General features: G+C 35.6%; 1 protein-coding gene across 1 annotated transcript in view; it reads right to left on the reverse strand.

The window, feature by feature from the left end:
* Positions 1-27,152, reverse strand: part of NCAM2 (neural cell adhesion molecule 2) — a gene marked incomplete at its 5' end in the record, with an annotated part of 293,764 nt that overhangs the window by 68,380 nt on the left and 198,232 nt on the right. The window contains 3 exons of the mRNA XM_065641537.1: positions 6,566-6,662; positions 8,179-8,366; positions 18,955-19,105. Coding sequence (XP_065497609.1) covers positions 6,566-6,662; positions 8,179-8,366; positions 18,955-19,105 — 436 coding nt within the window. The remainder of the gene's footprint in view (positions 1-6,565; positions 6,663-8,178; positions 8,367-18,954; positions 19,106-27,152) is intronic.

Here is a 27,152-nt window from a genome sequence, read left to right on the forward strand (position 1 = left end):
ACTGCAGATTCAAGGATAATTTCTGCCAAATAGAGATATGATTCCATTTGATTATAAGCACAAAATGAAGCTCCTGTGAAAATCCAGTAAAATATTTTGTACAACTAGCACAACACCATATATTTAAAACTCATTTAAATGTGAAATACATCCACAACACCACTTTAAATATGCATCCCACAGTTCAAGCAAACCACACATGTAGATAAGTTTTATGCAGTTTTCAGAGTTGAACTACATCAGTTCTTTAGATTGAATCACCTGAAGAAAACAGAACAGGAGACACATTCCTAGTCAAAATCAGAAACAAATACTAGCAATTCCATTAAGACAGAATAAAAACACCTACTTTCTCTTTCAGAATAGGCAAATCTATAACTTTTTCCCCAAAGAAGACCATTAGCAGCATAATGAACTGAATCTAATACTGTAGTTCCCTAATTTGTATGAATTTGATCATGCAAGGTAAACAGCCCTCTAGTCCTGCTCTAGCTAAACATTCCAGCATTTGCGTCATTCCCTGTCAGCTGAAATTATTTGGAGCATTGCCAGGTTTTTTGTGTTAGAACTGCAAGGCTTTTGCCTCAATGTTTAGCAGGGTAAAGAATAACTTGCAAAGGTGTGTACTCTGAAGTCTGTGTCTGGAAGGATAGAACTCTGGATGGTTCTTGTTCTTTCTCCTTTAAAACCAAGCAACCAAATGAATTGTACAGGAGTTTAGCGATGGACAGTGATTACTCTTTCATATACTGTTACAGATATAAGTTGAAGGACTATACAATAGAAAAAAATAGGGGATTTCTTTTCTATGATCCAAAGATCACTTAGTGATAGAACAGATTCTGGTAGACTTTCTTAGAAGTCCCACTTATATCTTTGTTGTCATCCGATGTCAGAGCAAGGGATAATTCACCAAAAGTTCAGCCTTTAAATTAACATCAGCCATTAAAAACCACAAGTGTCAGACACTTAGTCTATTTCATCTTCTTGCCACAGTGTCTACTCCTCTGTTCAGTATGTGACTGTATTCACATATGATATTAAAGAATTCCTTAAAAGAAATTTTTTTAAAAAGAAGATCACAGAATCATAGAATGGTTTGGGTTGGAAGGGACCTTAAAGATCATCTAGTTCCAGCCCCGCTGCCAAGGGCAGGGACACCTTCCACTAGACCAGGTTGTTCAAAGCCCCAACCAGCCTGGCCTTGAACACTTCCAAGGCACCCACAGTTTCTCTGGGCAGCCTGTTCCAGTGTCTCACCTCCCCAAATAGTAACTGTAAAACTGCACTTGATGTATTTTGTATTCAGCATTTCGAGCTGGTTAGCACAAATGAACTTTATGATACATTGGTCTGAATTAAGTAGTATTGGTTTGGTTCCAAAAACATTATTGCAGCTGATAGAGAAGTACACACAGATTTATCTCCACTGATATGTAGATGTTCTTTCAAGTCTATTACTATTATTACTCAAACTTTTCAATAGATGACCACCATTTATCACTGGGAATTTTCCATTCAAGATTTTTTTTTTTGGATAGTTTTATGGAAGAAAATAATTTTTCTTCTGAGAGTTTACCAGTCCTGTTGTAAATGGATAAAAGGAAGCGATGGTGTGAGAGTAGGTAGTGGGGTCAGAGATTTATCTTCCAATTAACTTTTGTTTCATATCTCCTGTCAATATGTTCCTAGTGCAGTTCTGCAGTTTTTTCTGTCTCTGTATATCTGGGATATATATTGACTGAAAGTAACTATGTCTAAATGCTGAATGTAAGTAGGATCAGGACAATGGCAGGGAAAGAGTTGGGGCTGGGGAGTAGGTCTTTGGAGTCAAAGACCTCCATGAAATAGGTCATGCTTGTACATCCTTAGAATGGAGAAAAATTTCAATATTAAATCTACAGGTTAGGCTTAGTCTTGCCTTGATGTCCTTACTTGGGGAAATCTACAACAGATTTCTTGTACCAAATCATTGGGAGCTCTGGAAAAATAGGGAAATAATTAGGAAACAGACCACAGCTAGCAAATAAATACATAAATTATAAGTGAAAATAAGATACACGCATACAAACCAAAACACTGTTGCCATGTTGATGGTTTCACACATGTGTTTATTGAAAATATGTTTGGTTTTGTTTGTCTGTTTGGTTTTTAAATAAAAATCCTCTAGCTGATGCTGCCATAGATGTGAATGGCAAGTTTGAGGACAAAGATCTAAATTTTAGATCTCCTCATATTTTTGTGGAGGTCAGTGGGATTTTGGCTGCAGCAGGGGAAAAGTTATACAGAGAAAGCAACCAAACAACCCTAAAAAAAATCTTGGTAAGATCCTATAACGCTATCTTGGAACAAAACATGATTATCTATTTTATTGCATTATTCTTCAGGGAAAGTTAAGCCCTGCTTCTTTGAATTTATTTTGCCTATGTGAAAACACCAATATTTGGAGAAAAAAGGAAGAACATCCATTAGCCAGCACTAAAGTGTCAGCACCAGAAATCCAGATTAGTAAACTGTTAAATTTGATTTAGTCCTCATCAGTTATTGATCAATATTATAATATTTTAAGTACGACTTGATTCTGTAAAACAGGTTAGAGGATGCAGTTTCTGTGAAGCCCAATTATTGTCTTTCCTTTGTCTTCATTTGCTTTTGATGTCATTATTCCCCAACTTCACTTTCTGTGTACACAGGATGCTTAAAAGACATGTAATTAAATAAAGTGGCATGGGAAATCTCACTATCTAATGAGATTATAGAATATATTTTAATTTTGCTTTTTAATTCCCTGTAATATTGCTGTAGAAAGGAAACAGACATAGCACCTCTCATTTCTTTAAGTATTCTTATATGTCACCACCTGTACATGCTGTAATGTCTTTGATGTCCTATAATATACTGTATGAAACATGTAACAGAGATGATTTGGCAAGGCAAGTTTGAAATTCATCATCAGAATTGCATGATGTAGCTAATTTGTAAACTGTGTTCACTGTCTGTTGGTACAGTTTCTGCCAGCAGTTGATCCTCTTAACACTGAGTCACTATAAGTCTCTGTGCTGAGCTGCAGTTCCAGGCATGACGTGTTGAGATCAGAATCTCAACTTTCATCAAAAATGAAAGTGTCCTTTTATGTGCAAAGACTGAAAGAAAGAATGAGGCAAAAAGGTAAATCAGGCTATTTATCTGACCTTTTTACCCCTTTGTAGTCCCAGAATAGAAGAAAAAACGGGAAAGGGAAGTCTAGGATGAGTAAGGCCACGAGAGTCATAGAGGTGAACCATAGTTTACTTTTTAGGGGCTCTGGATTCAGTCCAGCTATACACTGTTATGTACAAAATACACATCAATATTTGAAAAAAAAAAAAACAACTTGAAAAATCCAGTTTAACTCTGTGTCACGACCTTAACATTCACCATCTTAAGATAACAAATTATCTCTTCCAACAACATATCCTAGATTACTGATGGCCGTACAATTTTCTAATTATATATACAAACACATTTGAAATAATGATACTGAGATCTGAACAAAAAGAAAAAATGCTTTGCTAGTTAATATAGTCTCCCTGCATATTGATATTTCATATAAATTATGACTAAACTAGATCTGGGAAAATCTAGGAATATCTCTGCTCACCTCAGGCTCTGAAAGCCATTGGGACAATCTGCCAGGCCAAAGCCTAAGCCTGTCATAGAGAAAAAAAGAGAGTATAAGCAGCCTTCTAAAATAAAAGTTGTGGTTGTGATGTGAAGTAATTGATTTGCACTGACAAGAAACAAAAAAGACCGTGGTTCTTTTCACATTCTATGTGTTACTCACACAGCATTTTAAATGCTAAAGCAATGAAAAAGGCAGATGTTAACCATGTGGTATTTTTCATAGTTGATCATCACGAGTGAGGTGGTGAGCACAGCTGATAGAGCTTTCAATAAGCACTCAAGTTGCTCAGCATTTACACTTATGGCCAGCACCTTTCAGTGTGAAACCTTAAATAGGTTGCAGTTCTTCAATTGTTTTGAAAGTTTTAAATGAAAGTGTCTGCAATTCAGGCTGATTCAGTAGCTCTGTATAATTTGAGTGAACAGGTATAGCTTTCCTGTAATACAAAATTGTATGGTTGCAAATTGCATCTAAATTCTGAAAGAAGTGTTTTTCTATCATCAATAAGTCTAATTTCTTAAGGAGGGAAACAGAAGTAAACATAATGGCATTGTGATAGTATGATCACTTTTTAACTTGCAGTAAATTAAAAAAAAAGGTAGTTTAATTTTGTTAAAAGCAGTAAAGTGGAAAAATAGAACAAAACGTGAAGCAACAAGTCATTTCTGCAGAATTTTAAGAGACAACTATTCACTAAAATGATCGTTATTTGTGAAATTTACCCTAGAAGCATACTTTGCTTAATACTGTCTCCCAACTAGAAATATTATTTATTTTTTCCTGACAGAGCCACTGTGAAAGTTTGCTATGTCTCACTGTTAGTATTTACAACCAAAGCCAGAAAGAAAATGCACAAAAAATTGTGTAGGCTTTAATATGGAAAATATCAGTCATTAGGACCTCCTAATCTACAATACCAAAGTGAAGCAACAGAAGTAGTAAAACTAGGAAGAAAGCTGTGTTTGACATTTTTAAGCTGTAATTATTGGTATGTTTATCCTCCATCTCCCCAGTTGTTTTTTGTTTCCAGCTGATGCTAGTTTAAGTGCAAAAACTGTAACATTAAGCTACTTTTGTCATTTGCTGGTTTTTGTTTGTTTGTTTTTTAAAGTCTATTTAGATGCAAATGTTAAAAATATAGTATGTCAGGATACTGAATATTATGCATTACACTACTGCAAGTAGTGCCTAGCATAATGGAGCCCTGACACACCCAAACCCAGTGTAATACTACACTACAGATAGCTTATGTTAAGGATACCTGTTCATTGTTATCATTACTGCAAAATTTGAGCTTGTTCTATTTTCTGCATTTCATATAATTATATAGAATGTCCATATATAACTCATGCTTCACATAATAGCTTCCTATAATTCTTTATTCATCACGTATTCACTAAATACAGCTTGATCTTTTTTATGTTTATAACTACATTTTTTTCTTAAGTGTTCATCAAATTTTCTGAAGAATTGACTGAAAATCTTTAAGCAAACTGTTGCAAAAGTAGAGAGTAGTAAGCTGTTTGAAAAACTGGTATCAGTAACAGCTCTGATATAGTTGTATTAGAAGGCCAAAACAGGATTATAGCTTGTATAGAGGTATGTACTCTCAGTCACATTTCCAGGGGCTCTCAGGTGAAAATTTTCTGAAATACAATGCATAATCAAAACACCATGTTCTTTTTCAATTAGTAATGTGAATTACTCTGTACTAAAATGAATTATTTATTTATAAAAGCAGGAGAGAAATACATAGCTAAAATAATCATTAGGCAGTATCATGCATTGTGATGGGATACTGTTTTGCAAATCTAAGAGAAAAATCAGCAGATACAGAATATCTGCTGAGATGCTCTCATATACATCTTTATGAAATAACAGCGCACACCGATAATCACAACCGGAGTTCCTCTGTTTTCATTGGCATAATTGCTCTATTTTCTCATCTCTTTCTGGTCTGAGAGGTAAGACACCACAGGGATGCAAGTGGGATTTTTTTCTTCCCTTTCCTATTTTGGCAGTATGGTATGACCTGAGTATTACATGATGAAAATGGTCCATAGCAATGCATCACAAGGGGTGTATAGATTTGAGTATAGCTGTACCTTTGTTACTGCAAACTGCATTATAATTCCATAGACATCATTAAAGCATTAAAGCATCATCTAAGTATGTAGATGCAAATGTTGGGAGACCTCAAAAGCTTGCTGAACAAGCACTAGTCCGTTCCAAAAGAAAATGTAATTGAAAGAAATGCTAAGAAACCCTCATTTAGTCTCAGTTAATAGTTATTTCTGCCAAAAACCAAACATACCGTCATATTTTTATATTTGCAAAACAACAATAGATGGACCTAAAAATATTCCGAAATTCTGTAACAATTGGTTATAGAACATCTCAGATTTAAATTAATTCAATCTAGCATTCTGGGTCAAATTCAATTATTCAAATAAATAAAAGTGCAAATGAAGATCAAAATTATTTACTGAAGTATTTCAGTCTTTTGTAATTCTTGCTTTATCAAGAAAATAACAGGGATAAAAGGGAAAAAGACTTTCCTAATTCTTCCTTATTTTTACTGCCTGCAAACCATATGCCTCTTCACTGAAATAATGAAAATACACTTACAAACATAGGAAGTAACAAGGGCAAAGGAAAAAAAATTCAGACTAATTCATTTTTTTCAAATTTCAGAAGATTTTAAGATTAAATCCAAAGAAAATTCCTATTCTGAGGGAACAGGTTTATTTCGCTTTATATTGCAATTCAAATTTTAGAGAATTAAAATTAATTGCAAATATTCCATTGGAATAAAATAAACAGAGAAAAGTGTGTCTGAACTTAATTTTGATTAAAACAGAAAAATATTTAAAGAAAAGGAAACAATTTTTTTTAACTCACCAGCTTGACCAAGTGTATACTCCTGGTATCGTGTTCCTATTCTGTTTGTGGCTGTACAATTATACCGTCCAAAATCACTGTCAGATGTGGGAGCAATCTTTAAAATGAATACAGTTTGTAAATATTAGTTTCTAATCAAACATCAAAGTTCTTTTAAAAAAAATTCAGAAATGCAAATATATTTTCCTTAAGCAATACGCAGATGCATTCTTACTTCAACCTATCTACTATATTCTCCAAATACAGATCTAAAGACACCCTTTTTTGTGCTAAACTCCTCCTTCTCAAATTCAAATGAGGAAACAAAATAGTGGAAAGTGGTGACATCTTTACGACTTCATTTTTAAACAAGGAAAAATGCAAGAAACTTTGCTTTTTTTTAACAGATTTTATTTGCACTAACTTTTATTTTGACTGAAATAAGCAATAAAAGATCTGAAAATTGCTGATTCCTATAGATGATGCAAGAATAATATTTTACTTATTATTGTTTGCAGGATTCATAACACACCAGACATTTGGGGAAAAAAAAGATGTCAGGAATGTGGCTCAACTGTAAACTCAGGTGAACACTCAGAGAACCATAGATTGTAAAACGTATTTTGTGTTGTTAAGCTTTACTTAAAATTTAAAAAAACGTAAAGATGACCTTCAAACAAGAGTAAGACTGCATCTCTGTAAATAAATATCCTCTGCTACAAGAAATGAGGTTACTTGTCTGGACTTTAGGAAAAAATAAAACAAAATAACTTTTTTTTTTTTTTTTCCAGTGCACCATACACCTCTTGCTTGGGATCTGAACTACATGCCCCACTCTGTTCAGCCCTGTGACTTCTCAGTTTTCTTTCCCATAGCAAGTGAGAAGCTCATGCTCAGATAGAAGCCTGATAATAGGTCTTCCACTTGTGGAGGAAGACAGTATGTCATCCTTGTAATAGGTGAGACCAGGGCTGGAAACACTGGTAACAATTTGTTGTTAAATAATTAATTAAGGACCATGATTTGCTATACGCTATTGCTGAGTAGTCCCCTGTTCAGTCAAGGTAATAAAGTAAGTGGATACATAAGGTCCACTCTTTGTGTCCTACCTTTCTCACATTTTATCATTATATGTACCTTTTAGAAAACAGAAGGGAGCTTCTATTTTTTCCAACGTCTCCATGAGGTAACAGTTGTTACCAAAGACAGCTGCAGCTTATTATCACTTTACCCTTCTGTTTTTTTCTTAACCAAAGCCACAAAAATAGTTTTTTATATACCAAGCACCTACCAGGTAGTCACTTCAATGTTCAGAATTAACCTGATGGTTTAGTTTTATATTTATTTATTATATGTTTTTATTGACTTGCAAGAAATGCAAGTTACATTTTTGTTCACTGCAGATGAAAACTTGTGCATGAGCCATGCAGATGAGGTTTATTTTCTAACTGCTCACGAGAAATGTGGAGATAAATGAATTCATAAATACATGTGTGTGGGGGTATTTTTTTAAGAGCTGTACTTATTAAATTATAAGTCTTATCCTTAAATGCACTCTATAGTACTTGCAATGGTGCCAACCCGAGGAAGAAATTAATTAACGTCACCACATTGATTTCCGTTTTAAGCCTTACCTCTAGAATCAGCTTTCTTCCTGTACTGTAGGTCTTCAGATGTGTTGTATTCTTTACTGGTAAAATTAATTTCCCTCTTCTCCACTGAACTGAGGCAGATGGATTTGCTAGCACTTCACAGCTTATATTGATTGGATTGCCTTCCCAAGAGTAATACATGGTTTGATTTGACACAAATGTTGGAGCATCTGGAAAAAGGAAGTAGTACACAAATATATTAACTGTTTTAGTAAAACAAGCCACATACCACTATCTAAGCATTCATGTTCACACAGAAGTTTAAATTGATTGCTGTATCAGTTTATTAAGGACCATGAAAATATCAGTATTCAACACTGAGTTTCTGAAGCCTTTATTTTGGTAGCTTTCTCCTCTCCTGAAACTGTTTCAGCTGAAATTCTCATGAAGATAATATCTCCTAATTATATTCAGCATTGGGGAACATGAGGCACTTAAAAGACATTATCTCAGAAATTATAAAGAACATTTCTTCCTGAGGATGAAAAACTCTTCAGCCAGACGCCTGAATGACAAAGGGAAGCGACCTATGAAACTTACATACATAAGCTATTCATTTGCTGATTTTATAGTGTCATCTTTTGCTATGGAGAAATTACATTCACTCTCCAGATTTTCATAGATGTGTAAGAGCTTCACCTATTTCTCACTAGAACTATTTTATATTTCATGAAATCTTCCTAAAGAGAGATGTTTAGTTGTACGAATAAACTTAGAACAAAAAATAATAAAAGAATACCTAAAATGTTGCAACATATTATACCTACTTCAGAAAAAAATATCGTAACAGTGCACTACGTAGGACAATCTTTATACCAGTTAGTTATGAAATCACCAGATGACAGAAAAGCAGAAAGAAGGTGCATTTTCCCTACAAACCTGCCTATAAATGGCTAAGTTAAACATATAGCCAAACACTGAGTCTGATACAGAGGAAATCGCTGGTTTGCAAACAGACTATGATTTTCATATCACATTGCCAGTAGTGACAAGAATTATCTGTTCTACCCTCTGCTTCCCTGGATAGCAGGAACAGTTTTATGGTCTCTTTCCCTGGGCATCTACTTATGCCTTATGTAAATAATATTTTTTGTCTATCACATATTTATCTGTAAATATTTATTTTAAATTTTAATCCCACTCTTATTATATTTAAGAGTATTAAGAAAATATTCTTTATATTATTGGAAGTCAGGGAAATTCTCTAGGACTTTAATTCCAAAAGAGAATTATCAATTATAGCTCATGTCATGGTGTCTTTTTTTAATATTTAAAATATATATGTCTATATTTTTATTTTGATAAATAGTTCCTAAATCTTTCTAGATGTGTCTCTGGAAATTCTATTCTGGTCTTCTCACAAATAGTTTAGCTTTAGGTTAGAAAATTGCTAACAGGTATATCAGAGACCAGAACTGAGCACATTTAAAAAGCAGTAAAATTTAGCTTCAGGAATAGTTTAAAACTACATCCTTGTTTCTGAAGTGCACATTTTCAACTTCTTTCTGTGTTTGCCTTTGACAAAAAGCAGAGCTTTATGGTGACATTATGCTGCTGCTGCATGCATGCATACAGGCTTTGACTGAAAAGAACTGTGGATCCATCCAAATAAGTATGTCTATCTATGCATTTATTTACTACATATAGGAGCTCATCTTTCTTTTCTGTATGTTTAAATAAGTAATTCTAGTGCTCCTTGATTCTCATAGACCTTTAAAAAGCTCCACATATTAATCCTCTAAACACCTTAATGCAAAAATGGACTACCAAAGTGTCCACTGATGTGGATAGGACACTTCAGACTAGTGGAGCTCTATGAAGAAAAATGCAAACTGCATATGCTCATTTTATAGATAAGTATGGTCAGGAATCTCAGAACACCAAGAGTCAGAGCCTTGGCTTTTCCTCTGGAAATGGAGTTAGTGGTGAGAGCCACTCAAAGGAAAACTGCACAAACTGACTTCAGCCTGCAGACAGTTTTTGTATCTAATGTGTTCAACACATGGATCAGAAATCTCATCAGAGTATTCATGAGACACAGAATGTGGTTATTTCACAACAAATTTTAGATAAGCACTGTCTTCCAAGGCACAATTTCTCAGACTAACGTCACTCCATTAATGCAACACTGCCATGAATGTGGAAGAGAGAAAGACGTTCTGTCTGAACCTAAATTTCCTTCCTAGGTGACATCATGCAGTTTGATGCTCTCTGTTGATTTAAACACATATGTGGCAAACTTGTATCCTGTTTTAAAAGTCTTACAAGTGAAAAAGTAGTGTAGACTTCCATAATGCAGGCACAAGCATTTAGAAGAATAGAGACTTTCAGTTCAGACTGTTCTCTTTTCTCAAGGTAGATTTAGGATGCCTATAGTGTCTGTTTATTTATATTTTAAAGTAATAGATGAGTTATTGACTACCATCTATACATGACTACAGATACTAACAGATAGTTTTAACATCCTAAACCACAAACAGGACTAAAAGTCCATCAAATGAAGATATATCCCAAAATTAACAACTCCTAAATGTAAAGCATTTGTAAACAAAGAGAGCTTCAAATTTTTCCTCTCAGAAACTCAGGGTAAAAGGCTTTGGAGTAATTTCCCCAGCAGTTGAAAGCTCCAATATAGCAAAAAGAAGAGGATGCAGGATGACTGTACTAATGGCTTGATTGAGGCAAATTATCTTAAATCGGATGATTTTTGATTTCCTAGTCAGCAACAGATTAAGATACCTAGACTGATATTTCACATGAAGAAAATAACTCTGGAAATATTTTTTACAGTACAAATAGAAGTTATTTTACATGTCTTATAAAATAATAAAAAAAAATATATAATAGTTGGAAGGGAATAACTGGTTTACAAAGAGATTTTGCTTTTTCCTTGCATGGTCTTCATCACTAAGTATAGTATATTACGCTTACATGGTAACAGAATAAGTATTTGTCAAACTGAAACACACAATATGTTTAATGTAAAATAGAGCATGAAAAAATAACAAATCTTAAAGCCAAGGCTTTGAAAACATAAGGTTGACTATTTTATGTCTACAAAATCTGATCCCTCCAATTTTCTAGAATAACTAAGAAAAAAATGAAGTTAATAAACAGAATATTTATCAATAAATTCTATCATCTAAAAATGAAATATAACCAAGTAGAAACGAGAAGGTGGACCTTCTCATATGTTAACATGTGTTAAAAATACTTAAATGAAATACATGCACTGTATAAAAAGAAAAAATCTTCCATGCAGATCAGTGAGAAAGTTAAAACCATTAAAAAAATCAAAATATGCTCTGCTTAGCTTTTATGTAACTCAGGATTAATTTACACCTGACAAAAAATCAATTCAGGGTGTAAATGAACTGTTCTTTTTCAGCATTTGTACATAAAGCAGAGCCAATTAAGACAACATATCAGAATTCTAAATACCTAAACGCAAAACTAGGAGCTTGAATACACTCCATTTATTTATTTATTTATTTTAAAACAACCCTGATGATATTTATTATATCTGAACCTTACGGTGCTCTAGTGAAAAACAAAACAAACAAACAAACAAAAACCCACCAAAAACACAGCAAAGAAGTACAAAAGCTACTGTTCATGTTAATATAGAAATATAATAAATCATAGAATGGTTTTGGTTGGAAGGGACCTTTAAAGATCACCTCGTCCAGCCCCTCTGCCATGTGTAAGAGCATCTTCCACTAGATCAGGTTGCTCAAAGTCCTGTCCAACCTGGCCTTGAACACTTCCAGGGACGAGGCATCTACACTTCTGTTCCACTGTATCACCACCCTCATTGCAAAAAATTTCTTCCTTATATCTAATCTGAAATGACCCTCTTTTACTTTAAAACCATTGCCTCTTGTCCTGTCACTACAGACCCTGGTAAAAAGTCTCTCTCCATCTTCCCTATAAGCCACCTTAATGTATTGAAAGGCCACAATAAAGACTGTCTGGAGCCTTCTCTTCTCCAGGCTGCACAACCTCAACCCCCTCAGCCTTTCTTCACACAAGAGGTGTTCCAGCCCCCTCATCATTTTTGTGGCCCTCTTTGGACTCACTCTAACAGGTCCATGTTTGTCTTGTGCTGGGGACCCCAGGGCTGGACGCAGTAGTCCAGATGGCATCTCACAAAAGGTGAGTAGAATCACCTCCCCTGACCTGCTTGCCATGCTTCTTTTTATGCAGCCCAGGATCCAGTAAAGTTCATAAGTACTGTTATAACCTTGAGTGGTGAAAGATGAAGTATTATTTTTGAGAGATGAGACAATCCAAATTAAAAAGATGCCTAGAAGGAACAAAGACTATATTACAAAGGTACAAAATTAAACGAAACTATTCTATAAGAGTAGGATTCTCTAAGCAACTATAACTTTAGAATAGCATTTTAGAATACTTAATATTATGGTACCAAGATCAGCTAAACTCAAGCTGTTCATTTTCCCAAACAAGAAAGAGACTGGCAGGTCAGCACTCCAATTACAAGAAGTGGTTCTGGATAACCTCCATAACAATTCTATGTAAGGGAAGCAAACTCTGACTTGAAAACTGTCTCTAGCATTTAGGTACCCTTATTAGGTATAATGTCTGAGAACAGTGATTCAAGAACAGACTAATACATCATCTGTCTCCTGCAGAAGGTAATTCAATTAACAACTTCAGAGATCCAGCTCTGGTGTATGTTTGACATTATACACAAAATTGGATATGGCAAATTACCTGATTCAGCACATGTGTCCAGACAGCTATAATAGCAAACTAGTGTACAGAATCAGATTTGCACTTCTTAATTTAAGGACATAAGTTTCAAACTTTTGGTTATTTGTTCCTCAAACAATTTGTTCTACTTGATCATACAATGAAAATATATGACAGATTGTTAGGTCTAAGATGCTGGGACATTTCATGCAGTAAATTATTAGAAGCCTCTCTCTTAGGTGGCTAATACTGGCATAAGTTTCCCATCATCAAAGACTTTAATAAACTACATCCTCTAGCAAATCCAGTACTTTCCTTGCCATCCATCCTGCACAAATACCTTAATTTTTAGAAAATCTGCCACAATTTGGTTAACAGACTTCTATCTTTCTCTTACATTTTCTCCTGTACACCTGTTTCACAATAGTTAATATTTTGGAAGGAATAGCTTTGCCTTGGAGATAAAGTGGAAGAACCTCTTCAGACAGGTACAATAATTGTCACATATTCCTTGTAACAACAAAAAATATTACATAGACTTAACAAATGAGGCCAGGTGATTAGATTTTAATCTATAATCATCCTGAAAAGGAAGATAGGAACTCCAGAGCCTCAGGGTTACTAACTTTAACTTCATTGCTACTATCATGATCATACAGCTGCAAAGAAAAACATGCAAGATCTGCATGTGAAGTTTCCAAACAGAAAAGCAAACAAAATGTATACACTAGGTTTTAAATTGCCATGATTATTAGCTAAAAGCAGAATTCTTTTTCAGAATCCAACTTATAATTTTGAAAGTTTGAGATCAGCAGTTTTGCAGAGGTAAGTGTTTCTTTCACAGCAAGTGTCAGGAAGCTCCACTCTCAGTAATATTTCCTTTCCACTGACCCATTCTCTTGGTTCCTGTCAAAAACATTGATATTCAATAGTATAACAGACTAGCTAGTAATTATACAGTCTATGCAAGAGTAAGAGTCCTCTCTTACTGGCAAGCAGTACTGGTCCCTGATAACCTTGACTATTATATTATTTTTAACATGCAAACACCACACTGGTTTCCACATTTCCATAAACATAGATAAAAAATTAATTATCATGAAGATAAGGTATCTTAGATGCCAAGCATGTAGTTGATAATGGCACCTTCAACCTTAACAAACGGTGGGCAACAAACACATGCACAGTTTGGGTGCTTTCTGCTGCCAGAGTCGCAGAAATTCATTGTATATATTTACTTTCGAATTGTACTAAAAATACAAGAAACCCACCCCAAAACAAAAACAAAACCAAAAAAAACCCCGCAAAACTCACAAAACAAAAAACTCAAGGAATTTTAGTTTCATAGAAATATCTGTTTTGCATGGATAAACATCTAAAATTATTGAAACCTGTGTAAAATAGGAGAAGAAATTATAAAGAAATCATAGGTAGGTAAAATAAGTTAAGTATGTCAATAGTGAATACATCTGTCCGAATACATCTGTCATTTTTTATGTCAGTAAATCCCTGAGAACACCAGCCATCGGAACTAGAACAGGAAGACTCCCCCTATGGATCTCTCACACTAGCAGTAATTTTGATTTTAGTAATAAAATTATCAGATGTTGCCAATTACTGATACATTATTTTCATATGGCACCAGTCTGTATCAAAATGTCAACATTCCTGGACAGAATTATTGAAATAATTTAGGATGGCCAGACTTCTAACATCCTATATTAGATCACATAATTCTCTTATAGCCAAAAGTGAAAAACTGCAATGCCTTTCTCAAATCAGGATCCTAATCTGCATCTCTCTTCCTATCCTACTTGTCACATTTTCAGAACAAAACCCTGCTTCATATCTTTACCTTCCATATTTTCCTGTCATCTTTACCTCCGCAATGTGCCTCCTATTGATATCTTCCCTCCATTCCCTAATCTCAATCTCTCCCTCTCCTGTATTCCTGAATCATAATTGTTATTCCTTTATGGAGCAGGGACTCAGCCTCATTATCTCTTTACTTAATTTTTTGCACACAGTACTGTCCAGAAAAACAACAACAACAAAATGTCTAAGAAATTTTAAGGAACATACCAAAAATCCAAACAGCATTGCTACAATTACTCTGTATATCCAACTCCATTTCCAACACCTGGTCCCCCTAAACCTATACCCTGTATCTCTCAGATCTCCAGTACAATGTACTCAAACTCACCCGGTATTTCCCTCTTCACTTTAGCCCTATGCTGCTCCCAGTGTGTGCGGCAACAGCAGCTGAGGGGTGGGCTTGGTGGTGCAGAGGCACTTGGCCTCAGATATTGCAACCAAAGCTCCATGCCTCACGTTTACAGTAAACGAAAGAATTTGCACTTGGTGATGCACAGCAATCCGAGAAATCAGCATCTTACACAATGTGTACACCTAGGAGTACACAATTAAGTGCTGTGAATACTTCTGATGGTGTTAGTGACAGTTTGAACACAATGAAAGGAAAACTTTAAGGGCAACTTGAGAGCCACTTGATCATAGCCACAATCGCTGCTGATCATTACTGGCTTGTTTAAATCCTTTCCAACTTAGTAATGCCATCAGTGCATCCTAACCAAGAATAATACTACAAAGAAAGTTGATCCAGCATATTGAGCATGTAAAAATAATGTTTTTTCATTCTCTAATTCTAATCATTACAGTGAATAATGTGGTTTCTCATTAGAATTTTTATTCTTTTAATCAGACCTATATTGTGCTTGTTAAGATTCCTTTATATCCCTAGCATAAATTTTTCAGAATAATTACGTCTCAGCTAAAAAGACAAAAAATACTATATAGAAATGTAAACATCTGCATAGGAAAACTGAAAATTTGAAAGGCATTTAACGTTATTGTATGTACAAATCAAGTTATAATTCACTGGGATTTGTACATTTGTACATTTAACTTCCACAGGCAATTGATGAAATCCATTAGTAAATAATATTTACAATGATATCTTTATTTTTCATGTCATTTTGATTTATGTTGCATACTTAATATAAGGAAAGCTAAGCTTGATGAAATACAAAGATGACTTTATAGGAAGAAATCCTTATAAATAGCTCTGGGTTCCCTACAATTCACGTCCATCTAGCATTTACTGCAGATAAAAGGCAGGGTTAACTCTGCCGAATTGATATCAAACCTGATAATCTCTTCCTGTCCTGAAGAACTACTCTTATCATCAAAAGAAACCCCAATAGAGAACAAGGATAAAGTACATAAACTGAGCAATTCTGCTGTCAGTTTAAGTCTCCAATAGGGTTCAGGAAGTAAAAGGAAGAGACAGAGACACTAGAGTGCTCTGTGTCTCCATTAAGCCTGTTGAACTGCACAGACATTTAAGGATGTGACGGGGGTCCTGACTACACAAACTGTCAAATGTACTAAAACATAGAACCATAGAATTGTTTCGCTTGGAAGAGACCCTCAGGATCATCAAGTCCAACCATAACCTAACTCTAGCACTAAACCATGCCCCTAAGAAGCTCGTCTAAATGCCTTTTAAACCCCTCCGGAGATGGTGACTCAACCACTTCCCTGGGCAGCCTGTTCCAATGCCTGACAACCCTTCTGGCGAAGAGTTTTTTCCTAATATCCAATCTGAACCTTCCTTGGTGCAACTTGAGGCCATTTCCTCTTGTCCTGTCACTTGCTGCTTGGGAGAAGAGACCAACACCCTCCATGCTACAACCTCCTTTCAGGTAGCTGTAGAGAGCAAGGTCTCCTCTTAGCCTCCTTTTCTCCAGGCTAAACGGCCCCAGCTCCCCCATATAAAGAAAATACCTGTAGCTTTTTTATTAACTTACAGAATGGCATAGGTGCATTGATTAGTCCTATCTAGGAAATATGGAACAATATAAACAATTATATCTTGCTTATTTATTGATGTTTTAATGCTAAAATAGTTATTGTGTTTTCTACTAGAATACTACTAAAATGAATTAAAATTCTACTAAAATGGCTCACTAGTGATTATGCAAAAACCAGCCATACCTGAAAAACAAATATTCTTAAAATTGGTTTTGAAGAGTACAAAACTAAAACAGCTGAAGTGAAAATTAAAATATTTTGAAGAATTTTATGCAATGTGGTATATGAATATTTAGGAAAAAAAAGTAAAAAACACAGTCACAATGTTTGTAATGTACAATTCACATGCTGAAAAACTAGCACTTGGAAAATAATACAAGGAGAGTCAAATAATTTATTCAATACTGAATTCAGAGAATCTCATAACAATTCCCCCCATTTTCCCATTTTGCTATGAGAATACAAACTAGCTGTTTAGTTTTTGAACCTGTACCTTTTCCTGAATGTCTCCAGCCTGCAACTTACAAAGCAAAATAACTGGAATGAAAGATAACTATGACACTTGCTTCATAAAAGAACATATTTGTAGTGTCTATCACGGCATAAATTCAGACTTATTATGCTATTCCATTTTCTCACATACTGTATTTGTTTGTTCCCAGACATATTCAAAATTAACTCTGCCATATCATAATTAGAAAATGTTACTTTTAAATTCTTAACATATGTTCTAAAAATTTCACCCTGAAATTTATCTCAGACTATAATAATGTATTAATATAAATCCAGAGATTTTGTTATACCCTTTAGTGTGAGGTCTGTGCCTCTAATAAATTCTTAAATTTCGATTGCCCATGTTTCATAAAATGTAGTGCATCCTATAGCTCTCTTCTATAATAAATACAAAATATATTAATATTTAATTAAACTATAATGGCTTTGTAATCAAACAATCTATTTCATGTCACTATGTATAGAGTAGGACAGGATTTTACAGAATTTTTACAGGAACTTCACTGAACTTGCATTTTTATCTAGTAAAAGGTTTTTTCCTTTATACAGTATTTCATGTCTATTAAATGGTAGCTATGTTAAAGCTATTAATAAATACTGTATTTACTTCTTAGGTCTTCTGGGTTGGCTAATCTCTTGATTCCTAATATCCAACTACATACCTGATCTTCCTTTCAGATTTATTTCCTATGTCATAATGCATTGCTTGCCTGCCAAAAAGATGGAACAAGCAACTGTACATCTTTGGCACTGTCTGAACTCCTCAGGAAATCACTCAGCTGACAGTCTGCGACCATTACTTGTCTTTCTGTGTTACTGATCCTGTTCCAACTTCTATCTTCCCTGTGGAAAGACTTTTTATATTTAAAGTCTCGATCTCAAACAGGCTCACTCAAGCTATCCTCCAAATGTGGAACACATTCCTAGAAAATCTCTAGCAAAATAGAACAATGATGAAATATAAAAGAAGGATTTTTTTTTGTTTGCTTTAATTTTTTTGAAGACCTTTGCTTCATTAATTTGAAGAACAGTTTGAAGAGACAATTTTCCAATGAATTTTTGTATGTTTTAAATTCATATCTTCTGACTGGCTTCTATAGCATGAGATTCTTCTGTAGGAAAAAATATTCTACTTTTCTCCTGGATAAAATTCAAGAGCTTTGAAAAAGCAGCCTGTCCATAAAGCAGCCTGTCTAAAAGAGATGGCCACAAACTTGTGAACTCCAGGAGGGGGTTATAAGTAGGGCTAGAGACTTATTTAGGATTAGTAAACCAGAACTGGGGAAAAAACAGAAGACTTGGTTGAATCTTGGAAAGTTAAGCTCAAGGCTGAGCTGTTACTCAAATCAGTCCTTACCTTATCCCACTGAATAACTCTTTAGCCACAGCAGTCTCCACTAGCCTGAAATCTGAAATTCTTAAGCTTAGCCTAAAGTAAGTGGGTAGTACCACTGCAGTATGATCTCAGATTAAATCCTGTCCTGCTTAAAACACTGACAAGGGTCTTGTCAACTTCAGAAAAGACAGGATTCCTCCACAGAATTCAGTACCACCAATGACAGAAGGACATGTTTTCTCAAATTATGCAAGTTTAAACATGAATTACCAGGAAAAACTGACCTTCCATTAAGAATGTACTTTTTTTTTTTTCTTTTAAAACAAATTTAAAAGAGAAAACAAAATATTAGAACTTACATTGAATATCAAGGTACATGCTCTTTTGGTGCCCACCAATTCTACTTGCAGCTTCACAGTCATATCTCCCTGAATCTGACAACTTCACATCTTTAATATGCAGTGACGATTTTCCATGCTGCCCTTTGACTTCTATACGGCCATCTGGGCTCTGTTTACATTGATTCAGGAAAAAGAAAGGTTTTTTATATATATATGTATGCTTATATATGTTTTATATATTAAACACCATTGATAAGTATGACTGAAAGCATCTCTTCACCTATGGTGAATTTATTACTGACAGTTAAGTAACTTAAACTAAAAAAAAATATAGAATAAGATGCTCTGTTTCTAGGCACTATAATCAAGGGAATAAGTACATGCTTAAAGGAACATTGTCAAGGTAAACCACAAAATATATCCACTTAGAACTGGAATAGTGAATTGCATACTCAAAACCTGTTTATGACCTCACTCATTTTGTTATGATGCTGCAGTTAATGAAAACACATGTATGAAAAATCATAGTATCTTAGATTACAGTTAGCATTATCTCTTTTGTCTTTAAAAATGCAGCTGTGAAACTGAATAGAAATACTGCCCCCCAAAAATGATCAAAACACAAATCCAGTCATAGATTTATTTTCATTATTCACATTTTCTTGTCAGAAGCTCACATTTGTAAAAAAAAACATGATCCATAAATTCAGCTGGAATTTCTGGATTTCATTTCCATGTCATTGCATGGAAAAAGGCAAGGCACAAAACTTAATGCTGGCATCTGATTTTCTAGAACATAAATTTTATATTGAGCGACTTAATAAAAATCCTTATCCATAACACCTCCCCACCCACCCTCAAAAACTGTTTGAATTTCAAGAGTATAAAATATTACAAAAAACTAAATAAAACAATTAAAAAAATTCCACTGCTTGACACTTGAACCTTCATGGAGTAGCATACCTGAGGAAAAAATAAGTCATTTTTAATCTGGTCTACTCTTTACTTGTTTTGTAGCTTTGGGAAATTTGCTTTAACTCTTTGTTTTACTTTTTTTGTTTGAGGAAAAATACAGATGGTAAAAAATACTGATATTTACCTACCTTCATGGCCAAGGAAGTTGGAAAACGGAGGGAAAACCAGTAATTATTTCACTGCATCACATTTAAACTTGAAACATACTTTAATGTTCAATCCTACAAATACGTATTTTCAAGTTTACTGCTTTTTACACTAAATACTCACCAAGTGGCAGCTGATACTTAAGTGACTGAGCTTTTAACTCTGTACAATATTTTCTTCACTGAATACAGGAAAAATGCACACGTTTTAGGTCTTAAAATACTTGACATAAAGCAGTCATATAAAGCATTCTGTATATCATAATTGCTATGGAAAGAAAAGTATTCTGATCCCACATCAGAATCCAAGAACACTAAATTCGGTTTCCTGTGAAAACCTCACAGCACAGGTACATAAATTAAAGCTACAGAATTCTAATGCAAGAGCAAATCTAAAACCCCTGGGTTGGTAAAAATTGGTAGCTAAGACCACTTAGTCATCTCTTAAAAATTTAAAATGCTGAAAATTCTATTTTAATTATACCTTTAAAAAAAAGGCAAGAGAAAATTGATGAACTTACTAGTAAACATGCTATAGTACTGAATATCGTTTTTGGAGGGATTTCTTGGGATAATTAAAACTCAACTTCTTTAAAACAATACATTAAGCAGTTTTCTATTTTCTCATATATATATAGATAGATATAGATATAAATACTTTGTATGACATAATAACAGTAATATTTTCCTATGGATTATTCAATTCTTTTTTTGAAACATCAAATATGTAATACAATGGAAAACCTACATTAATCTTACCTAAAATATACATACAATTCAGCATTTTTTTTTCTGATTTTACCTTAATTACAAATACTTCCCTAAGAAGTCACATTTGAAACTGAGAAGACATACACCGAAACAACCTGTGACTATGAATCACAAATACAATACTAAATACCGTACTAGTGATTCAATAAGAGCTGTCCTCCTAAAGCAGTACAGTAGCTGTATACAGTGAAGAGTACTAGTAGAGAACAGGTATTTTGAGAAAAATATTCTCTTTGCCCTTCCTTATTGTCTATCGCAAAACTACAATGAGGAGCCAATTTTTTTCTTAGTACCTCCTCCTTGCACAATGAAAGGTATCTTTCTGTGAAATTATATTATCTACAGCTGTAATGACAAATTCACTTAAGTTCTTTCACCATGATTTTCTTAATCACTACAGAGATTATTCAGCTAGCTCAATTTTCTGTTCCCAGTAATAGGTTATTAGAAGCATATATGAAAAAGAGAAAAAAAAATTAAAATATATATTACAAATAGGAATTCGTCACTCTCTGAAAAGTATGTACTAGTTGTACCTTCTGGGCAGTACAGTCAATAGAATTCCTGTAAAATAGTTAAATTATTTATAACCCTCACTAACCTAACTAAAAGTATTTTTACATAAGTATAAAATTTGCAGTGAATTTGCAGTGAATTTGAATTCAATAACAAAGGAAAATTTTATCAGTTCAATACTAATCCTAAATATTACAATTCACTGTATAATTCACTATATATTTCACTACAATTAATTCTAGACATTCCAAAGAACAGATATGTGTGCCAATTGATGTTTTTTAAAAAAGGTAATGAAAATAAGCACAAAGGTCCTTAAAACTAAATAGCTTTTACAGTAACTTCTCAATCTTGTTTTTATTTTATCCAATTATTTTCTAATACTGCTGGAAAAAATTACTGTGATATGCACACATTTGGTCTGTATTCAAAATAACTTCCTATGTTGTCATATATGAGATAACAAAAAATTATTCAAATATGGATTACAGAACATATCTTAGGTTTACATGTAGGGCAAAAACCCCCACCTAATAAATACTCTCAATGACAGGAAATTTTTGCATGACATCATCATCTGTTCTCATCATCAAATATATAGTAAGGAGCAGTTTGAGAGGAATCTACTAGGTTATGCAAAGTCCACAAAACCAAATAAAATATGTAACAATTGTGGGGAAGAAAATTTGGCTCAAATGATCATAAAAAAATGTACTTACTAAAGTTAATTTCCACGTTTTCAAAATTGTCTGAAAATTATTACAATAGTCTCTTTGAAATTGCTTAGAATGTAATGTAAAATATATAATGAGATCTTGTCTGCTGCATTGCTCAGAATGCTTTTTTTCCTGTGACTTTTTCATGAATACTTTTAAAATTCCTGTTCCCTAGTCCTATTCTTCAGACGGATTAATTTATAATTTCAAACACAGTGCAATAACTGATTAAAAACGTACTGTTTGGCTGATACTTCTGAACATGGAAATATGTGAAAGAAAAGCAGATTGCAAATACAGACCAAGAAAACTCCAAAAAGACAGACAGAGCTAAAGAGAGAGAGAGGAAAGAAGGGAGGAAGGGAGGGAGGGAGGGAGCAAGGAAGGAATGAAGGAAGGAAGGTCTTCAATAATACTTCAATAATACTAGTGTAGCTGTATCATATTGTATGTGATATAAATAATATGGTATAAATCAGTTAATAGAGATCTGAGTAAATAAGTCAAGGATATATTATGACACAAATTCGTACAATAACATTGCAGTTATGCTGAAGCACAGTTAGAAAAGAACATTAGAAATAGCAGAAACAGGAAAGTTGACTATGGCAAACAGCAACGAAGAAGCTGGAACAAAAAATTTTTATGCAATGTTAGCCTGAAGCAAAATTGAAAACATGCTGGTTATATTTTTTGATTCTTGTAAAGGGCCCTATCAAGACCAGAACACACCGACAATGCAGATGTCTGCATTCATACTGATCCATAACATCAGCCTTCTTATTTAACTTCAAACAGCCAACACACAATGTCAACACACAGTCTTAACTTCGGGGTCTACAACCACCAGAATTTTGTAACCCTGGTAAAATCTTTCTGAGGCTTAGTTCATTCCTGCACTAAGCATGGAGACCACACATTAGCACCATGTCTGGCACCATAACACCCCAAACCGGAATCACAGAATCACAGAATGTTAGGGATTGGAAGGGACCTTGAAAGATCATCTAGTCCAATCCCCCTACCAGAGAAGGAACTCCTAGATGAGGTTACACAGGAAGGCGTCCAGCCGGGTTTTGAATGTCTCCAGAGAAGGAGACTCCACAACCTCCCTGGGCAGCCTGTTCCAGTGTTCTGTCACCCTCACTGAGAAGAAGTTTCTTCTCATATTTAAGTGGAACCTCCTGTGTTCCACTTTGTATCCATTGCCCCTTGTCCTGTCATTGGTTGTCACCGAGAAGAGCCTGGCTTCATCCTCGTGACACTCACCCTTTACATATTTATAAACATTGATGAGGTCTTCCCTCAGTCTCCTCTTCTCCAAGCTAAAGAGACCCAGCTCCCTCAGCCTTTCCTCATAAGGGAGATGCTCCACTCCCTTAGTCATCTTCGTGGCTCTGCACTGGACTCTCTCAAGTAGTTCCCTGTCCTTCTTGGCCTGAGGGGCCCAGAACTGGACACAATATTCCAGATGAGGTCTCTCCAGGGCAGAGTAGAGGGGAAGGAGAACCTCTCTCGACCTACTAACCACCCCCCTTCTAATATACCCCAGGATGCCATTGGCCTTCCTGGCCACAAGGGCACAGTGCTGGCTCATGGTCATCCTGCCGTCCACCAGGACCCCCAGGTCCCTTTCCCCTACACTGCTCTCTAACAGGTCATTCCCCAACTTATACTGGAACCTGGGGTTGTTCCTGCCCAGATGCAAGATTCTACACTTGCCCTTCATTAAGTTTTTCCCCACCCAACTCTCCAGCCTGTCCAGGTCTTGCTGGATGGCAGCACAACCTTCTGGTGTGTCAGCCACTCCTCCCAGCTTGGTGTCATCAGCAAACTTGCTGACAGTGCACTCTATTCCCTCATCCAAGTCGTTGATGAATATATTGAATAGTACTGGTCCCAGTACTGACTCTAGAGGGACTCCACTAGATACAGGCCTCCAACTAGACTCTGCCTCATTGACCACAACTCACTGGCTTCTTTCCTTCAGCCAGTTCACAGTCCACCTGACTACCTGATCGTCCAGTCCACACTTCCTCAGTTTAGCAGCAAGGCTGCTGTGGGAGACTGTGTCGAGTGCTTTACTGAAGTCAAGATAGACCACATCCACTGCTTTGCCATTGTCTATCCATCTCGTTATGTCCTCATAAAAGGCTATGAGGTTGGTCAAGCACGACTTCCCCTTGGTGAAACCATACTGACTGCCCCAAATGACCCTCTTATCCTTGATATGCCTTGAGATGGCACCAAGGGTAAGTCGTTCCATCACCTTTCCAGGGATGGAGGTGTGGCTGACCAGTCTATAGTTACCCAGGTCCTCCTTCTTGCCCTTTTTGAAGACTGGAATGACGTTTGCTTTCCTCCAGTCCTCAGGCACCTCTCCTGTTACCCAAGACTTGGCAAAGATGATGGAGAGTGGTCCAGCAATGACTTCAGCCAGCTCCCTCAGCACCCACAGGTGCATCCCGTCTGGACCCGTGGATTTATGGATATCCAGATTACTTTATTGCTCCCTAACTGAGTCCTCATCAACCAAGGCAAACTCCTCCATTGTCCTGACTTCCACTGGGGCCTCAGGGGTACGGGGCTCCTCAGGACAGCCTCCGGCAGAGTAGATAGAGACAAGGCATTCAGTAACTCTGCCTTCTCTGTATCTTCTGTCGCCAGGGCACCCACCCCATTCGTCAGTGGGCCTACATTGCCTCTGGTGTTAGTTTTATCTGCCACGTATTTGAAAAAGCTCTTTCTGTTGTCCTTGACCCCTCTCGTCAGGTTTAATTCTAAGGAGGCCTTAGCTTTCCTAGTTGTGTCCCTGCATCCTTTAACAACAGCTTTATATTCTTCCCAAGTGACCAGCCCCTCCTTCCATGATCTGTAAACTCTCCTCTTCCACTTGAGCTCGCCCAGCAGTCCCCTGTTTAACAACGCAGGTCTCCTGGCTCCCTTCCTTGACTTCCTACGTGTCAGGATGCTCTGATCTTGAGCTTGGAAGAAGCAGTCCCTGAATGTTAACCAACTATCTTGGGCCCCTTTACCTTCAAGTACCCTTTCCCACAGGATTTCCCCTAGCAATTGTTTGAAAAGTCCAAAGTTCGCCCTGTTGAAGTCCAAGGTTACGATTCTGCTTGGTATTCTGTTCCTGTCACATGAGATCCTGAACTCCACCATCTCATGGTCGTTGCAACCAAGGCAGGAAGAGGCAGCACACATAGCAGCATGAAGTACACTGCACCTGCCAAGTAGTCCTCAGTAGAAATGCCCCATCAGGAACCAAGCATTAGAGCTGCCACTGATTACAAATTAAAATAAAGATATAATCTCTATAAATTAATAATATCTGTAACTCTCAAGCCTGCCTGTAATAATAATGGACACCTACTAAACGGTAATATTTTTTTTCTCCTTTCAAATGTTGTAGTGCAAGAGATGTAAGATATGTACCATGGTGTTTTCTGCTAGATTGAATATAGTAGCCATGCTTTTATGTCTTGCTATTAATAAAGAGCATAAAAAATAGACAAAAGAAAAACCTAGACAACCAGAACAGTCTCTGTAGTTCAATACTCATGATTTCTGCTCATTTACTGCATTGGTCCGTATCACTGTGGACCATGACTAATCAGTGAGGTCTGAAAACATACTTGGCCAACACAGTTCTATACAGATATATATGTTGCTTTAGAAAGATCAATAAGCAAGTATGTTATCAGGTGGTCACACTCTAAGACACGGGAAGAACAATTTCAATAAACAGATAATTGTGCGTCCTGAAAATGGTAAAGACAGACGAGGTCTTCAGAAGTTACATTTTAACAGTATTTTGGAAATCATAATGAAATCTTAAAAAATCAAAATATTTTTCATCATTAATATTAATCAGAGAATTTAATAGAATTCATAAATAAAACTGGGGTTTGGTGGTGGGCTTTCCCCCTCCCCACAACCTCATCATTAGCATAAAGCTAAAACACAAGTGACAAGTCTTCAGCAGAGACTTTCATAGCTGCAGCTCAGGTACAGCTGACTTTGTGAGTTTATTGACATAAAAAGCATATTCTCTAAATCAAAAATTTAACATTTCACAGAAAAACACCCTTTTTTTTTTGAATACAGACAGCAGTATAGTTCTCTGTCCTTGTTAAAGAAAACAAAACTGTTATATACAGGTCTCCAAGTAAAGTTATCCATAATGACACCTCTGAAGTATCAAAAAGTGCTTTCTGAAAAAACCAAACAAACAAAATATCAAAACCAAACCAAAACAAACAGCCACACATTCAAATAAAACAACCAATCAAACAAAAACAAGACACCAAAGGGTGACAACTTTCTGCACTTGCAATATTCTTGCTCAGAATATGTAGCTTAACACAAATGAATTCTACAATAATCATAAAATGGAAGATATCTCATCAGCAGAGATTCTACAGATTCTGTAGAAGTAAACATATCTGGTTTATTTTGAGAAAATTTTTGTCATGCTACATATGCTATTCTGCTACCTGACTTCTTCTGTCATGCTTTTGCTTCTCACATGATTTGTAGTTCCACATGTGGATATTCCCCGAGTCCTGACCAGCTGATGCTGACCTGACTGGTTGACGTACAGCTCCAAAACCACATTCCAGAGCTCCCAAGGCAGTACCAGAATGATGATAACGGTGTATTTCAAGGGTTCCACAGACAGAGAAGGTATGCAGTTTTCAGGATATGATTGCTAGAGAGATTACGGATGTGATGAGAGTACAACCTCCACAAAGAGACAAGAACAGCTTCTGGGACAGAATAACATATTCAGGTACCATGGAGTGTCCAATCTGCACAATTCCATTGCCATTGTAGTTCAAAATGTGGAATTTCTCAGAAGGGAGCATTAGCTGCTTATGATGCTGAGAAATTGTCATTCTTTTTCAATTGTAGAAAGCTGTACTCAGGGAGACGTGGATGGTGTGATTAGTGGTTGAGTTTGATTTATTAACCATTTCTCCAGCTCCCACTGAGGAACTGTAGCACCAAATGAGACGAAATTGTATGGCTGCCAAAATGTGCATTTTGAGTTGGCTGAAAGCAAGAGGAAGGTGAGAACAGATGC

Source organism: Caloenas nicobarica, chromosome 1 (genome assembly GCF_036013445.1).
Source record: "Caloenas nicobarica isolate bCalNic1 chromosome 1, bCalNic1.hap1, whole genome shotgun sequence".
NCBI lineage: Eukaryota > Metazoa > Chordata > Aves > Columbiformes > Columbidae > Caloenas > Caloenas nicobarica.